General features: G+C 43.9%; 1 protein-coding gene across 3 annotated transcripts in view; it reads left to right on the plus strand.

Annotated features, from left to right (window-relative positions):
- Positions 1-15,419, plus strand: part of LETM1 (leucine zipper and EF-hand containing transmembrane protein 1) — a 251,235-nt gene that overhangs the window by 117,472 nt on the left and 118,344 nt on the right. For all 3 annotated transcript variants that reach the window (XM_033950993.1, XM_033951002.1, XM_033950987.1), the window contains exon 7: positions 9,036-9,155. In XM_033950993.1, coding sequence (XP_033806884.1) covers positions 9,036-9,155 — 120 coding nt within the window. The remainder of the gene's footprint in view (positions 1-9,035; positions 9,156-15,419) is intronic.

Raw genomic sequence — 15,419 nt, forward strand, 5'->3', positions numbered from 1 at the left:
AGGTGTCTTCGGTTTTGCATTTTGAGGAGGAAGCTAAGGATCACCCCCTCGAACTGTGTACCCTCTGCTTTGGGGGATCCTGTCAGCATCCTGCTCTTTCGCTATGCATCAGGATATTTGGGATGTGGTGCACGCACAGTGGAAGACACTGGACGCGCCTTTTCATTTGGCTTGGTCCATGGCCAGACTTTATCCCTTCCTGATGGAGATAGTAATACTTTTAAGTCTCCTGAAGTGGATGCGGTGGTCTTGGCTATTGCTCATTGACAAACAATGCCAGTTATGGGTGGTTCGGCCCTGAGAGGTTCTCAGGACCATAAGATGGAGGCTCTTCTTAAGCAGAGTTTTGATGTAGCTGCCTTGGCTGTCCAGGTGGCGATATGTGGCGGTTTGGTCCTAGTTTGTTTCCGGTGGTCAGAGTGGGTCCTAAACCGGGAGTCAGCTGACTGGTCTTTAATGGATCAGGAGGTGGCTAAAATTGAGCTCAGTGCGTCTTATCTCTCGGATGCCGTTTATGATCTTTGGAGGGCATTGGCCAAGTCAGTGGCTCTCAGCTTGGCAGGTCACCGTAACCTGTGGCTTCAGAGTTGGTTGGCGGAGGCGGCCTCTAAGTCTAAGCTCAGTAAATTTCCATTTTGAGGTTCCTTCCTCTTTGGAGAGGAGTTGGATAAGCTGATTCAGACCTTGAGTGACTCTAAGGTGCCTCAACTTCTGGAGGGCCGACCTCGCCGAACACCACGGAATGGCTCCGCCCGTGGGCGTTTGCATGATTTTTGTAGGTACCGCCCTGGGCATGCGTCAGCCCCTTTTCCTTCCAGAGGTTGCTTCTTTCAGCGCATGCATTCTTTTTGGGAGCCTGAACCTGGAGGGGGGGGGGTCTGGACTCCGCCGATGGCTCCTTCTCCACTCATCCGTCCCAATCACTCGCTGCAGGTCCTTCCCCCTGTTCCAGTGGGAGCCCACTTGCGGGAGTTCTACTGGGGGTAGACCAAGATCACAATGGTTCAGTGAGTCCTAGAGATGATTAGGAATGGCTATGCTCTAGAGTTTTCCCGTCCCTTGCCAGATCGTTTCCTCTCTTCTTGTCAGGCAGCTTGGAAGAAACAGGCATTTCGTCAGATGCTGCAAAGGTTGCTGGACCTTAAAGGGGTAGTCCCAGTGCCTTCTCAGGAATTTCATACCAGCAGGTACTCCGTTTACTTTGTGGTTCCCAAAAGGAGGGGTTTTTTCAGCCCATTTTGGATCTGAAAGGTGTCAACAGAGCTCTCCGGGTTCCATCTTTTCATATAGAAACCCTAAAATCCATCATTCTGATGGTTCAACTGGGGGAATTTCTCACTTCTCTGGATCTGACGGAGGCCTACCTGCATGTTCACATTTGGGCCTCCCTTCAACGCTTCCTTCGCTTTGCTATTTTGGGAAAACACTATCAGTTTTGTGTGCTTCCTTTTGGATTATCTCCACAGACCTTTGCCAAGATTATGGTGGTGGCGGCAACAGCCTTGTGCAAGGAGGGCATTCTGGTTCATCCTTATCTGGACGAGTGGTTGATTTGAGCGAAGTCGTTTCAGGAGAGCTCTCGGGTCACAACTAGAGTGGTGGAGTTTCTGCAGTCGCTGGGCTGGGTGGTCAACCTGTCCAAGAGCCGGTTGTCTCTGTCTCAGCACTTGGAGTATCGTAGGGTTCTCTTCGACACCGGCTTGGGGAGAATCTTCCTTCCCAAGGCCTGGGTGTTGAAATTGCAGTTACAGATTCCCTCATGGATTTTCGCTGCCCTAGGGTGCAAGATTTTCTGCAGGTCTGGAGCTCGAAGGCGGTATTCCTGAAAGTAGTCAGGTGGGCTCAGGCTCACATGCGTCCTCTTCAGTATGCGCTTCTTCGGTGGTAGTTGCCACAGATTCACAATCTGGACTTTCCCGTCCTGCTTCAGGGATTGGTTCGTTGCAGCTGGAGATGGTGGCTGCAGTCTTCCAGCCTGGATCAGGGAGTGAGTCTGGATCAGTCCCAGTGGACAGTGCTTCTAATGGACGCCAATCTCCTCAGTTGGAGAGCCCAATATCTCGGTCATTCAGTGCAGGGCAGCTGGTGGAGGCTTCCTGGTCGATCAATATTCTGGAGACCAGAGCCATTCAGTTGGCGTTGCTGGCTTTCCAGCCATTGCTGGAGGGCCAATCAGTTCAGGTTCTCTTGGACAATGCCAGGGCAGTGGCTTATGTCAGTCGGCAGGGGGGAGCTAAGAGTTATCTGGTAGCGCAGGAGGCAACTCTTCTCATGGAATGGGCAGAGGCTCATCTTCTGGACATCTCTGCCTTCCCACATAGCAGGAGTGAACAACGTCCAGGTGGACTTCCTCAGTCATCATTTGATGGATCCCAGAGAGGGATGTCTCAGGTTGGAAGCCTTCAAGTTGATTATTCAGGCCTGGGGACGGCTGGTAATGGACCTCATGGCCACAAATGTCAATGCCAAAGCGCCTTTGGGGATCCCACCCATGAAGGGTACTGCTTTGGTACATCCCATCCGTTCTGTGCCAGTCTGGAGGGATGCTAAAGAAGGAGAAATTAGTTTCTTACCTGCTAATTTTCTTTCTTTTAGTCCCTCCAGACTGGCACAGACCCCACTCTGTCGTGTTATTCAGTGTTGTTTTTTGTGAAGAGTACGGTGTTTTCTGCGGTGTCTATCTTGGTTTTGGGTGAGAATAAGAGCAGCGGCATTTGGTTTGTCTGTTTTAGCTGGTGAAGTGTGGGAACATTTTGGGGAAGAGTGCTTCTAATTGCTTGACACGCAGGCCAAGTGATCCTGGTGGCTCTGGACTAGCCTAGTATTTCCTGGTCCAATCTGGACAATTTCTTTGCCTTCTCCATGTGAAAGTGGAGTTGGTTTGTTTTGGTGTTTTCAATCTAGTTTCTGCTTGGCTAGTCATCAGATTGATTGTAGATGGAACTGTACAGCCCATTTGTACTGCAGCCAAAAGTCAATGTCTCAGTCTCTACCTGCTTGCAGAGGAGCGTAAACCCATCCATTCTGTTTCAGTCTGGAAGGACTAAAAGAAAGAATATTAGCAGATAAGAACCTAATTTCTCCTCCTAGCATTTATCCCACTTTCTGGTAGAGTAAGTATGGCTGTTGCAGCTGGCTCTGGTACAGCAAAGACAGAGGTTGGAAGAGCTCCTTCTGGTGCATGTATTACATTACATTAGGGACTTCTATTCCGCCTATACCTTGCAGTTCAAGGCGGATTACAAAAGAGCTAACTGGACATTTGGTTTTTTTTGTTCTTTTTTTTTGGTTACAAGGGAGGAGAGGTAGCTGGATTAATTCCGGAAGAACTTTCAAATTGGATATTAAATTGACTGTACGTTACTGTGTGATATAACAAATAGATTACAGTTAGAGTACAAATAAGATTACGTTACATTTCAAGGATCTGAATACTTGGTTGGTGTTTTGGGGAGGAAGAGATTATTAAGTGGAGGTTTTGGGGGAGAATTTATCTAGGAGGAGGGGGAAGGGTTGGGTTAAGATATCTGGATAAATTTTTTGAAAAGTAGGGTTTTGATTTCTTTTCGAAAAGTTTTGAAGTCGCCCGTTGCCGTCAACAGGTTGGAGATGGATTGGTTAAGTTTTGCTGCTTGTGTCGCCAGAAGGTTATCAAACATCTTTTTGCGCTGAGTGCCCTTGAGTGGAGGGAAGGTAAAAGGGTTCGGAGTTCTTCTTTGTCTTGAGGTGAGGATCTGGTTTAGGCGGTTGTTTAGATAGGGGTGGGGCGGAGCCGTTTAATGCTTTGAATAATAGACAGTAGAATTTGAATTGAATTCGTGCTTGCATAAGAACATAAGAAATGCCTCTGCTGGGTCAGACCCGAGGTCCATCGTGCCCAGCAGTCCGCTCACACGGTGGCCCAACAGGTCCAGGACCTGTGCAGTAATCTTCTATCTATACCCCTCTATCCCCTTTTCCAGGAGGAAATTGTCCAGTCCTTTCTTAAACCTCTGTTCCGTACTCTGCCCTATCACGTCCTCTGGAAGCGCATTCCAGGTAGCCAGTGAGAGTCTAGGAAGGCAGTTGTAATATGATCATATTTTCTCAGGGAGTAGATCAGTCTGAAGGCAGTGTTTTGTATAGTCTGAAGTTGTTTTATCATGTTGACAGGACAAAGTAGATAGAGGGAATTGCAATAGTCCAGTAGACCTAAGACTAGGGATTGGACAATTAGCCTGAATTGTGCTGGGTCGAAGAATTTTCTTATTTTACGTAGATTTCTCATAATTAAAAAAGCTTTCTGAGATGTTATATTGATTTGGGACTGCATTGTGCAGCATCTGTCTATCGTTAATCCTAGGAGTTTGAGTTCGGGCTGTATTGGGTATTTGGTGTTTTTAATTTTCAGTTCTGTAATGGTGGGAGTTTTGGCCTTTTCGAGCAGAAGGAATTTTGTTTTATCTGAGTTTAGTTTCATTTTGTGGTCTACCATCCATTTTTCCACTGCATCTAGGGTTATTTCCAGTTTTGCTGTAGTGTTGGGCTCTGATGGGTCGAAGGGGAGGAGTATGGTGATGTCGTCTGCGTAGCTGAAGGATGTAACATTTAAGTTATCTAAAGTGGCTCCAAGGGAGGAAATAAAGAGGTTGAAGAGCGTAGGTGATCCTTGTGGAACTCCGCATGGGTTGGACCATGGTTCTGATTTGATATTATTGGACTTTACCCTGTAGGTTCTTGATTTGAGGAATCCTTGGAACCAATTGTAGACCTTGCCTAAGATCACAATGGCGTCAAGTATCTGTAGCAGTATGGAGTGGTCGACCAGGTCAAATGCTGCGGAGAGGTCAAGTTGGATTAGCATCATCTTTTTGCCTTTGCTAATTTGCTGTCGCGCTGTGTCTAGTAGTGTTACAAGTAGTGTTTCTGTGCTGTGGTTGGTTCGAGATCCTGATTATGAGGGGTGAAGTAGGTTATGGTCTTCCAGGTAGTTGGTGAGGTATTGTGCATTGATATTGAAGCGATTGGTCTGTAGTTGGAGGGGTTATCTATTGGGCCTTTGTGGTCTTTCATGATTGGGGTGATTATGATCTCTCCAAGGTCTTGAGGGAATTGACCTTCTGTTAATGTGGTTTGGCTCTGAATGTGGTGGAGGAGTTTGATAACAGGTAGGTGGGGCAGTTATTTAGGTCGCAAGAAGCTTGGCCGTATTTTTTGTAGAGTCGATTCATATCCGACCAGTGTAATATGGGGAGGACTGTCCAGCTTCTGTCTGCGGCGATGGCTCCTGTTGAAGGGTTAGTTGTTATCTTGTCAAGGTGGGGGTGAGTATTGTTGAATACGGTTCTGATCTTGGTTATCTTGTCAAGGTGGGTGTGAGTATTGTTGAATACGGTTCTGATCTTGGTGATCTTATTTTTGAAATGGATAGCTGTTGGTGGGTGGTTTCCTTGTGTAGCTAGGTGAGGTTTGGTGTCGGTGAGATTCTTTACTAGATTGAATAGCTTTTTTGTGTCTAGGGTTTCCGTGCCTATCATTTTGGAGTATACCTTCTACAAAACCCATTGGTTTAAACAGTACTCTGATTACTAGCAGAATGTCCATTGTTAATTTCTGAGTTCTCTTCTCCAGGTGAGGGAATACTTCCCATGCATCTGGAGTCAGAGTAACATGATGTTCCAACACGACTTCGGGAGCAAATTGCTCTGATGCAGCTTGGGGATTGTAGAGATTTGTTGAGTTGAGAGTGTACCCTATTGTGAAGGTTAAATTTCTCCATTTTCATTTCTCCACCTTCGAAAAAGAAAAAGAAATGCAGAAAAATGACTCGAGAGCTTAGTGTTCCCACTGCCACCTGGGAGATAATATTTTGGATATCCCCCACTTTTTGTTTTTGCTGTGCCTTTAGATAAAGTATGTTGTACAATATAGTAATAGTATTTATTTTATTTATTTAAAAAAATTTCTTACCCGCTTACAAAGTACAATCATAATATTAGGACGTACATACAATAACATACAAGAATGTAAATCTCCATAAAAATTGTCTTCATTCACTGTAATACCTCCACATACAATAATGTCAATGTCTCCATATAGTACAGTGCGAGCATAATTCGTTCCAGAAACATGCTCATAAACTAAAGTGCTCGTATATCAAAGCACATTTCCCCATAGAAAACAATGGAAACGCGGGCGATTTGTTCCATATCCCAAAAAGACCCCCACCCCCAAGGCCACTGGCACGCTTCCACCCCATCCTTGGGAACAGGCTTTGCCCACCCCACCCCCAAGAATCGGCATTGCCGCCTGCCCAAATCCTTACCACGATCGGGCCACGGCATGCAGCACCAACCCACAGGACGTGCTGGTGCCCAAAGAGCTTGCCGTTGATTCTGCTGGGCCTTGAGCATCTGCACATGCTCAAGGCCTTCTGGCTCCCGCTCTCTCTGAGATGCTAATGAGATTCCTGGTGTCTCCGAGAATCTCATTAGAATCTGGGAGAGAGTGGGAGCCAGAAGGCCTTGAGCATGCGCAGATACTCAAGGCCCAGCAGAATCAGCGGCAGGCTCTTTGGGCACCGCTGTCCTGTGGGTTGGTGCTGTGTGCCAGTGCCCAATCATGGTAAGGGTTTGGTGGGGAGGTGATGCCGGTTCTCGGGGGCGATGCCTCGCAAGATTTGCGAGAGTGTTTTGCTCATTGTGCAAAACACTCGCAAACCACATTACTCGCAAACCAGGGTTTGACTGTATTAATATTCATTCATTTAAATGCCTCTACAAACAAAGTAGTTTTCAATACCTTCTTTAACTTTTGTAAATCCAGTAGTGCTCTCAATGGTCCTGTCAATTTGTTCCATAATGACACACCTGTAATTGAAATTGCAGATACCCTTGTGTTTTCATAGTGTACTCGTGATAAATCAATCTCGTGAGGCTGAACACCATGTGTCCCTCTAAGAAGTTGGATGCTGACCGCCAGGGGTTGCATAACTAGTTAGCATGGAGGAGTCTCATTCATTATCAGAATAACCAGACAAATTGCTCCACCAACTAAGAATGGCCTTGCACCACCTCTTAGTATTCTCTGAGATAACTTGAGGCTCCTTTTACAAAGTTACAATATAGGTTTCTACCTTGGGCTGTCAAGGTAAACGCTCTGATGCTCCAAGGAATTGTATGAGTGTTGGAGCATTTAATTTGCTGGCCAACGATTAAAAACCTCTACCACAGCTTTGTAAAAGCTGAAATTAGTGTTATAATCACAGAGGGGCTGATTCTATAAAGAGCGCCTAAAATTAGGCGCCTAACTTAATTGACAAAATACTCATAATAGCCTCAATAATTTTTGAAAACTATTTAATTGGGTGATAGGTGCTTATCTGATTCTATAAAAGATAGGTGCCTACTGCATGGCGCTTAGCGGCACCTAAGTGGGTGTTTCTTCTTTACGGAGAGGGTTGTTGTTGTGTGGAATGCGCTCCCAAGGGAGAAGAAAATGGTGACAGAGTTCAAACAAGCATGGGATGAACACAGAGGATCTCTAATCAGAAAATAATGGGTATACATTGAAAGAACTAAGGCTTGCACGGCCTGTGCCCTGTATATGAACAGGCTGGGGAGGGTTTCGATGGCTGGGATGGTTAAGATATGCTGGAGTGAGCTTTGATGGAGATTCCAGTAGATGGAACCTAAGCACACTACTGGGCAGGGCTCTGGGTTTCTGGCCTAGTAATATCTAAGAAAAAGGACCATTTAAACTAAATTAATTTATGGAGCTTGTATGGTTGGGCAGACTGGATGGATCACTTGGGTCTTCATCTGCAGTCATTTACTATTTTACTAAGAGCGGAGCATGATTTAAGCACCGCTAAGTGCTATTCTCCAAAAACTTAAGCACCTGAAATGTAGATCCTTAAAACCAGGCCTACGTTTCAGGTGCCTAAATTTTTACATAGACACTGCAAGCCTTGATTCTGTAAATGGCAACTGTGTGATTGACACAAGGTTGGTAGCATTTTTCTCAGCAAAGCCCAATTTAGGCATTGTTTATAGAATCAGCCCCAAAATGGAAATTGTAAAAAAAATAAAATAAAACGTTGTGGCTTTCAATTAAACTAATATATTTATTTATTTTTTTTAAAAACTTCTACAGTCAAACCTCGGTTTGCAAGTAATGGCGGTTTGCAAGTGTTTTGCAAGACGAGCAAAACACTCGAGCAAACTGTAACTCACAAACGTAATGTAAACTTCTTGATTTGTAAGTCACCTTGAACTTAGATAAGCACAGAGCGACCCAGAAATTGAAGATTAATTAGATTATATAATTTATCAAGATAGTAATGACTAACCAGCAAATAAATCATAGTACTGTCCATAAATGTGCCAGTCTAGCAAAAAGCGCTAACAAATAAGTGAGTCTTTAACAATTTTTTCAAGTTTCAAGTTTAATGAGGTTTTGATTAATCGCTTAATCATAATTCTAAGCGATGTACATGATAATAAAATTACAAAGTTTGGGAAACAATACAATACTAACAAAACCTAAGTCCAGTAGGACTTTAGACAGACTTGACAAAACTAAGAACACAAGGAGAGGAAGGGAAAAGAACTACAAGTTATTTGAAAGAAAACAAGACATTCAGGGAGAGTAAATGAGGAAAGGGGAATTTAAAATTCTACAATAAAATTATACAATGAGGTTAAAATTGGCTAGGAAACTAGCTAGTTAAATATCAAAGGCATCTTTAAAATGTTATCAAATTGCTGTAATGTCTCAAGGTACCCACCAAAAGATCCCACAATTGTGGGCCAGCAGCAGAGAATGCAGATACTGTACCTGAATTGTCACATAATTCGCCTTTCTCCATGTCTCAATTGACATATAAATTAGAAAGGAAAATACCGAGAGCAAGAGACCTGTCCTGAATATTGTTTTCAATATTGATTTCATAACATCTAATAGTCATTGTTTGTTTTCTTAATATTTATTTGCATAGTAAAGTTTTCCTTTGCAATGTCATTTTCCCTGCTATTTATTATGTTTCCGTCTTTTAGTTGATCGCAGAGGAAGGTGTGGATAGCTTAAATGCAAAGGAGTTGCAGTCAGCATGCCGGACAAGGGGCATGAGAGCACTGGGAGTTACAGAGGAACGCCTTCGAGAACAACTTAAACAGGTCAGTGGCTAACAAATACAGTGATGTTGATTAAGGGAAACTCTCATGTTATGTTTTGCATAGAGAGAAAGATGCAATTCTAGCTACTTTGCTGGGCAGATTAGTTGGATCATGATAGATTTATGTTATAACCATGCTGGTCCTAATCTGCTGTCTGTTACTATGTTATATGGTTGTCTTTTCCTACTGGGCATCATAGGAGACAACTTCAAAATTATTGGGGGTGCTGACCCTAATGGAAACTGCCTCTTTCTGGATACAGTCAAGGAGTTCAATACTGGAGGTGCTCAAGCATCCACAGATCTGGCTCCTATGCTGGGCATAATCCATTTTAGATTAGCAGCAGCAGAGTAACAGTTAATATTACTTTATTTTATCATGTTTCACAGTGGGACAGATGAAGGCAAAGATGCACCCTTATTATTTCTCTTTGATGTATTATACGCTACACTTCATCAATTTTAAAGCAAACATAAGATAATTCTTGTTTGACTATATTCTGCTGTCCATTTGGTTTCCAATAGCACTTTTGTAACTAATCAGGTTTTCTTCTTTCTCTTCATGACTTCCATCTAGTCAAGCCACTGCTCTGCATATCTTCATTCTGATGCTACATAAGTAAAGGCTTTCTGGAACCTGAGTAGGCATTGCCATTGTGCAATAACTAAGACTCCCTTCTTCTCTGTGCCAGTGAATAACTGTTCCAACAGGAGTTGGATCTAAGATTTGAATCAAGATCTCCTGTTCATGCAGATGCTAAGTCACAGTGCTGTTCCAGAAAACTGTGATGTAACAAAGTTCTTCAGCTATCCAGAAACCAAAACTGTTGGAAAAAAGACCAATGTGAAACAAACATTAAAAAGACTTCTTTAGCACTTTCCAGACCGGTAGAGGTTAAATCTTACAAGTGGGTGGAGACTGAAACAAAACTGTGGAATAGTACATAAGAGAGACCTTCCCCTATTCCTATCAGTCTTCTTTCAGTCTCCAGCAGGTGTTGAGTGAGCTGTACCCATCTCCCTTGATAGGGCTGTTGGAATTTGTTTAGGGGTTTCTAGTCTCTGTTTTTTGGCTGGATTGAGCTTGGGTGTGCCCTGTTTAGGAGTTCGACTGACCTCAGGGGTGTCAAACCCGGCTGGACTCGTGCTGGGTCCCTCCCCCCATTTCCTCCACTTCCCCACATTTTTTAGAGGAGCCTCAGCAGTAAGCTTTGCCCCCCTAAGGCATATTGCTTTGAGAGCCTGTGGAGTCTATTCTGGAAAAAAAAATCCTGAGGTAGTGCCGGTCTGAAGGGTTGCTTCCCTTTAACTTTACTGTATTTTACTGTATTTTTGTACTAACCGGAACTTTGGTTTTAGCTAGGTCGCATATGGAGCAATGCGCGCTTCACAGGGGAAAAAGTGCTCATTGTGCTCCAGACATGAGGCACTCGTGGTTGGCCTGTGCAGGCGGTGTACAGGCTGGTGCTGTGGTGGGGCTCTGTCGGCAGTGGCTGCAGGCACCCAGAGCTCCCCGCCGCTAGTGTCTCGCGAGTCATCAGGGAGCAGTGGGGATGCCTGGTCTTCTCGGCCCGAAATTGGATCAGCTACCCTCCCACATCCCACTTTCCTCTGGCACCAATCTGCAGCTTGAGCACTCTAGCAAAGTTCTGGGAATCATCATTGACTCTACATTGTCCTTTAACGACCACATCAACTCCCTAGTAAAAAAATTCTTTTTCAATCTTCATATGCTAAGAAAAGTCAGATCCTGCTTCCACCAACAACATTTCGCTGTCCTTGTCCAATCCATCATTCTATCCAGACTTGATTACTGCAACTCCATCTACCTAAGCCTAACAAAGAAAAGCCTTCGCAGACTCCAGCGGATTCAGAATGCCGCAGCTAAACTAATCTTCACAAAAGGCAAATTCGACCATGTCTCCCCGCTTCTGTCTAAGCTTCACTGGCTCCCAGTCACCCTCAGGATTCGCTACAAATGCGCCTGTCTTACCTTCAAATCTCTTCACGGCATCCTTCCCACTATCCTGGCTCTCGAGTACTCACTCCTCAAGATCCACTCAGAAATTCAAACTATCCTTCCCATCTCTAAATGGCATTTCCCATACTGGAAAACTTGGAACATCCCTCCTCTTCAGGATCACCGAGCTGTGGAACAGCTTTACTGCCCATCTTCGGAGTTCGACCTCCCTCCAACACTTCAGAAAACATCTGAAAACCTGGCTTTTCTCCAAAATGTAACTACCCCCTCCCTCTCCATTATTCTAAGTCCCCTCTTTCCTTCCTGTTTACCAAGCCCTTCTTCCTTCCATTGGAGTTCCTTTCTTTATTTTTAGTTCCTGTAAACCATGTCGAGCTCCACTTCCGTGGAGATGACGCGGTATATAAACTTAAAGTTTAGTTTAGTTTAGTTTAGTTCTTCCGCCCACGGAGGGATTCCCTCGACTACCGACGGCCAGGGTACAAAGGATTCTCTCTCAGCTGATTTTTTTAACAGCTGATGCCGACTTGCCTGCTTTAGCGGTTGGGACAGTTGAGGCTTCCCAGCTGCTACAGGCCCTGGAGGGGTTGTTTTTGGTGGGAACTTTGCCATTTTCTCAGTCTGGCCCCTCCATTTTGTCTGCAACCTCAGGTGATCTTTCCCCTGTATTGGAAAAACAGGGGCAGGTTTCTGCTGTGGCAGAGAGTCCCTTGGGATCCCAGGGTTTTTTCCCCCCCTGATTTGATTTTTGCAGAGCCTATTTTCAGGCGGCTGGGGGTTTCGGAGAGGGGGGGTATTCCACACCCCCTGTGGCTTTGCCTCCCTCTTCTCCTTTGGCATCCCCTCTTCCTCCTCCCTTGTCCAAGCGCCCGAGGGTGGCTTGGGATGAGGATTGGTGGTCCGAGGAGCGTGTCAGCCTGGATGAGGACCTGAACCCTTTTGAGGATTTCCAGGATCCTCTCGAGGGGACGGTTGCTGGCGGCGAGACAGTGGCTTTCCTGCCTTCCTGTGAAGAGGCACCGTGGTGCGCCTTTTTCAGAGGGATGAGCTACCAGACTTGATTCAGCGGGTCTCCTTGGTGCTGCGTTTTGGAAAGGCGCCACCGAAGACCCCGCGTGTCTGCCTTACGGGACTCTCAGGAACATAAGTTGGAGTCCAATCTTAAGCAGGCTTAGCGCGCACACAAAATGGAAGTGTGATCGCGACGCTCCTCCGACCTGGGCAACGGCTACTTAATTAGAAATATAATACCTGAAGTTTTTCTGCCTTAAGTATAATCCGGTGCAGGAACATGGCAAGTACGCGTCAGGCTAAAAATGAAACTGGAGGGGTTGCTAAGCGCCAAAAACAGGATCAAGTTACCCCCTCTAAAGTTCCTCTTCCTGGAGATGCGACAGAAGAGCTCAGTAAAGCTGAAGTTATGGGGAGTTAAGATATATTAGGCAACTGCTGCAGGACAATGTTAACAACTTGTCAGAAGTAAAAGAAGAAATTATGAACATACATAGACAATTGGAAATTGCTAACTCAAGAACAACTGAAATAGAAAAAAAAACTGAAGCTTTAGAATGTGCAGAGAAGAGGTGGAAAAATGACAGTTTGAAGATCACAGAATTATCACAGCAGCTTGAAGATTATGAAAATCGTGGTAGGAGGAAGAATGTGAAACTTTTTGGGTTAGCTGAGAATTTAGAAGGGGGTAATCCGATTCAATTTTTAGAGAACCTGTTGCCCAAGTTATTACAGTTAAATTTTAAACATCCCATTGAAATAGAGCGGGCGCACCGAATACCTGCAAGGCGGTTTGAAAATCAAGGAAGACCAAGACCTCTAATTTTTAAATTATTAAGATATCAACAGGTGGTTGATATTTTAAAAGCGGCAAAAAGTGACAAAAATTTGAACTATAAAGGGTCAAAAATTTGGTTTTTACCTGATTTTGCCAAAAATACAGCAAGCATAAGAAAACAATTCCTTGAAATGAGACCTAAATTAAAAGAAAAAGGATACAAATATGATCTTTATTATCCAGCTAAAATGAGAGTTTCTAGCGGAGATAAGTCTTTATTTTTTAGTGAGCCAGAGAAGTTGAAAGAATTCCTCTCAAAGTCAGAACCTATGTTCTTTTAGATCATTATGGATAATTTGTTTTCAAAAGAAATTCCAAAATGACTTTTTTGATTTGAGAGTTATGAATATGGATATGAGAAGTTTGATATAATACCAATATGACTATTCATATGTGCAACTGTGGATTAAAATGAATTCTTAATAAAAAGTATTTCAAGTAGTAAGTGGTAGAACAGTTTTAAAGTCTGGTCACAAAAATGAGACAGTGTAGAAGGATGAGAAGAGGTGAAAACCCAATGGAGAGTATGAATAAAATCCTTAGGACAGTCTGGCAAACATTCTTGTAGTTCAAATCATACGAAACTACACTGTAAAAGAACTGTTTTTGGATGATTCTTAATAATTGTTGAGAATAAATATATAAAGAACAGACAAATTAATAAACTGATAAAAAGGAAATGGACAGTAAGGAATGGTAAGAAGAAGGAAGCAGGATAGACTGATTACAGACACTGCATTTGTGATAAAGGAATGGGAGAATGATGATATACAGAATAACTATGGATATCATTGCTTATATTCAAATAAGGAGAAAGAACTAAGGAAGCTGTTGAAGGTGTGTTTCAATTGCAGTAGACTAACAGAATTTAAGAATGTTAGCTGAATGCAGTGGTCGTCGGTGAAGTAAGTGGCAGATCAGTTTTAAAATCTGATCACAAAAATAAGACAGTGAAGAAGGATGTGAAGAGGTGAAAACCCAAAGGAGACTATGAATAAAATCATTAGTCGGATGGTATAGGAGAAGGAGTATTAAGAATTGTAGGTCAGTCTGGCAAACATTCTTGTAGTTCAAATCATATGAAACTACACTGTAAAAGAACTGTTTTTGGATGATTCTTAATAATATTTGAGAATAAATATGAAAGGAACAGACAAATTAATAAACTGATAAAAGGGAAATGGACAGTAAGGAATGGTAAGAAGAAGGAAGCAGGATTAGAAACATAGAAAAAAGCAGCAGAAAAGGGCTATAGCCCACCAAGTCTGCCCATTCCAAGTATCCCCTCCCCTGAATTTACTCCCTTAACGATCCCACGTGAGTATCCCATTTTCTCTTAAAATCCGTCCCGCTGCTGGCCTTTATCACCTGGAGTGGGAGTCTGTTACAATGATCCACTACTCTTTCGGTGAAGAAGTACTTCCTGGAGTCGCCATGAAACTTCCCTCCCCTGATTTTCAGCGGATGCCCTCTGGTGGTCGAGGGTCCCATGAGCCAGAAGATATCATCTTCTAACTCGATGTGTCCCATGATGTACTTATATGTTTCAATCATATCTCCCCGTTCTCTTCTTTCCTCAAGTGAGTACAGCTGCAATTTTTTTAATCTTTCTTCATACGTGAGATCCTTGAGCCCCAAGACCATCCTGGTGGCCACTCGCTGAACCGACTCGATCCTCAGCACGTCCTTTCGGTAGTGTGGTCTCCAAAACTGAACACAGTACTCCAAGTGAGGCCTCACCATGGCTCTGTACAACGGCATCATAACTTCAGGTCTCCTGCTGACGAAACCTCTGCGGATACACCCCATCATTTGTCTTGCCCTGGAGGAAGCCTTCTCCACTTGATTGGCAACCTTCATGTCCTCACTAATGATCACCCCTAGGTCGCGTTCCGCCGTGGTCCTAACCAAGGTCTCACTATTTAGTACATAAGTTCTACACGGGTTTCTCTTACCCAGATGCATTATCTTGCATTTTTTAGCATTAAAGCCTAGCTGCCAAGTAGTTGACCATTGTTCCAGCAACAGTAGGTCGTGTGTCATATTATCAGGTAATAAGCTTTTGCCTACTATGTTGCAAAGTTTGGCGTCGTCGGCGAACAGTGATACCCTTCCACTAAGTCCTTGCGTCATATCTCTTATGAATAAGTTAAATAGAATCGGGCCCAGGACCGAGCCCTGCGGCACTCCACTGATCACGTCCGATGCTTCGGATGGGGTACCGTTCACCACCACCTTCTGAAGTCTACTGCTCAGCCAATCCCCAACCCATGTAGTTAGTGTCTCCTAATCCTATCGATTTCAGCTTGTTCAGTAATCTTCAATGAGGGACGCTATCAAATGCTTTACTGAAGTCCAAATATACCATGTCCAGTGATTCTCCGGCGTCCAGTTGTCTAGTAACCCAGTCAAAAAAGCTAATCAGATTAGATTGG

Source organism: Geotrypetes seraphini, chromosome 1 (assembly GCF_902459505.1).
Source record: "Geotrypetes seraphini chromosome 1, aGeoSer1.1, whole genome shotgun sequence".
In the NCBI taxonomy this organism is placed as follows: Eukaryota; Metazoa; Chordata; class Amphibia; order Gymnophiona; family Dermophiidae; genus Geotrypetes; species Geotrypetes seraphini.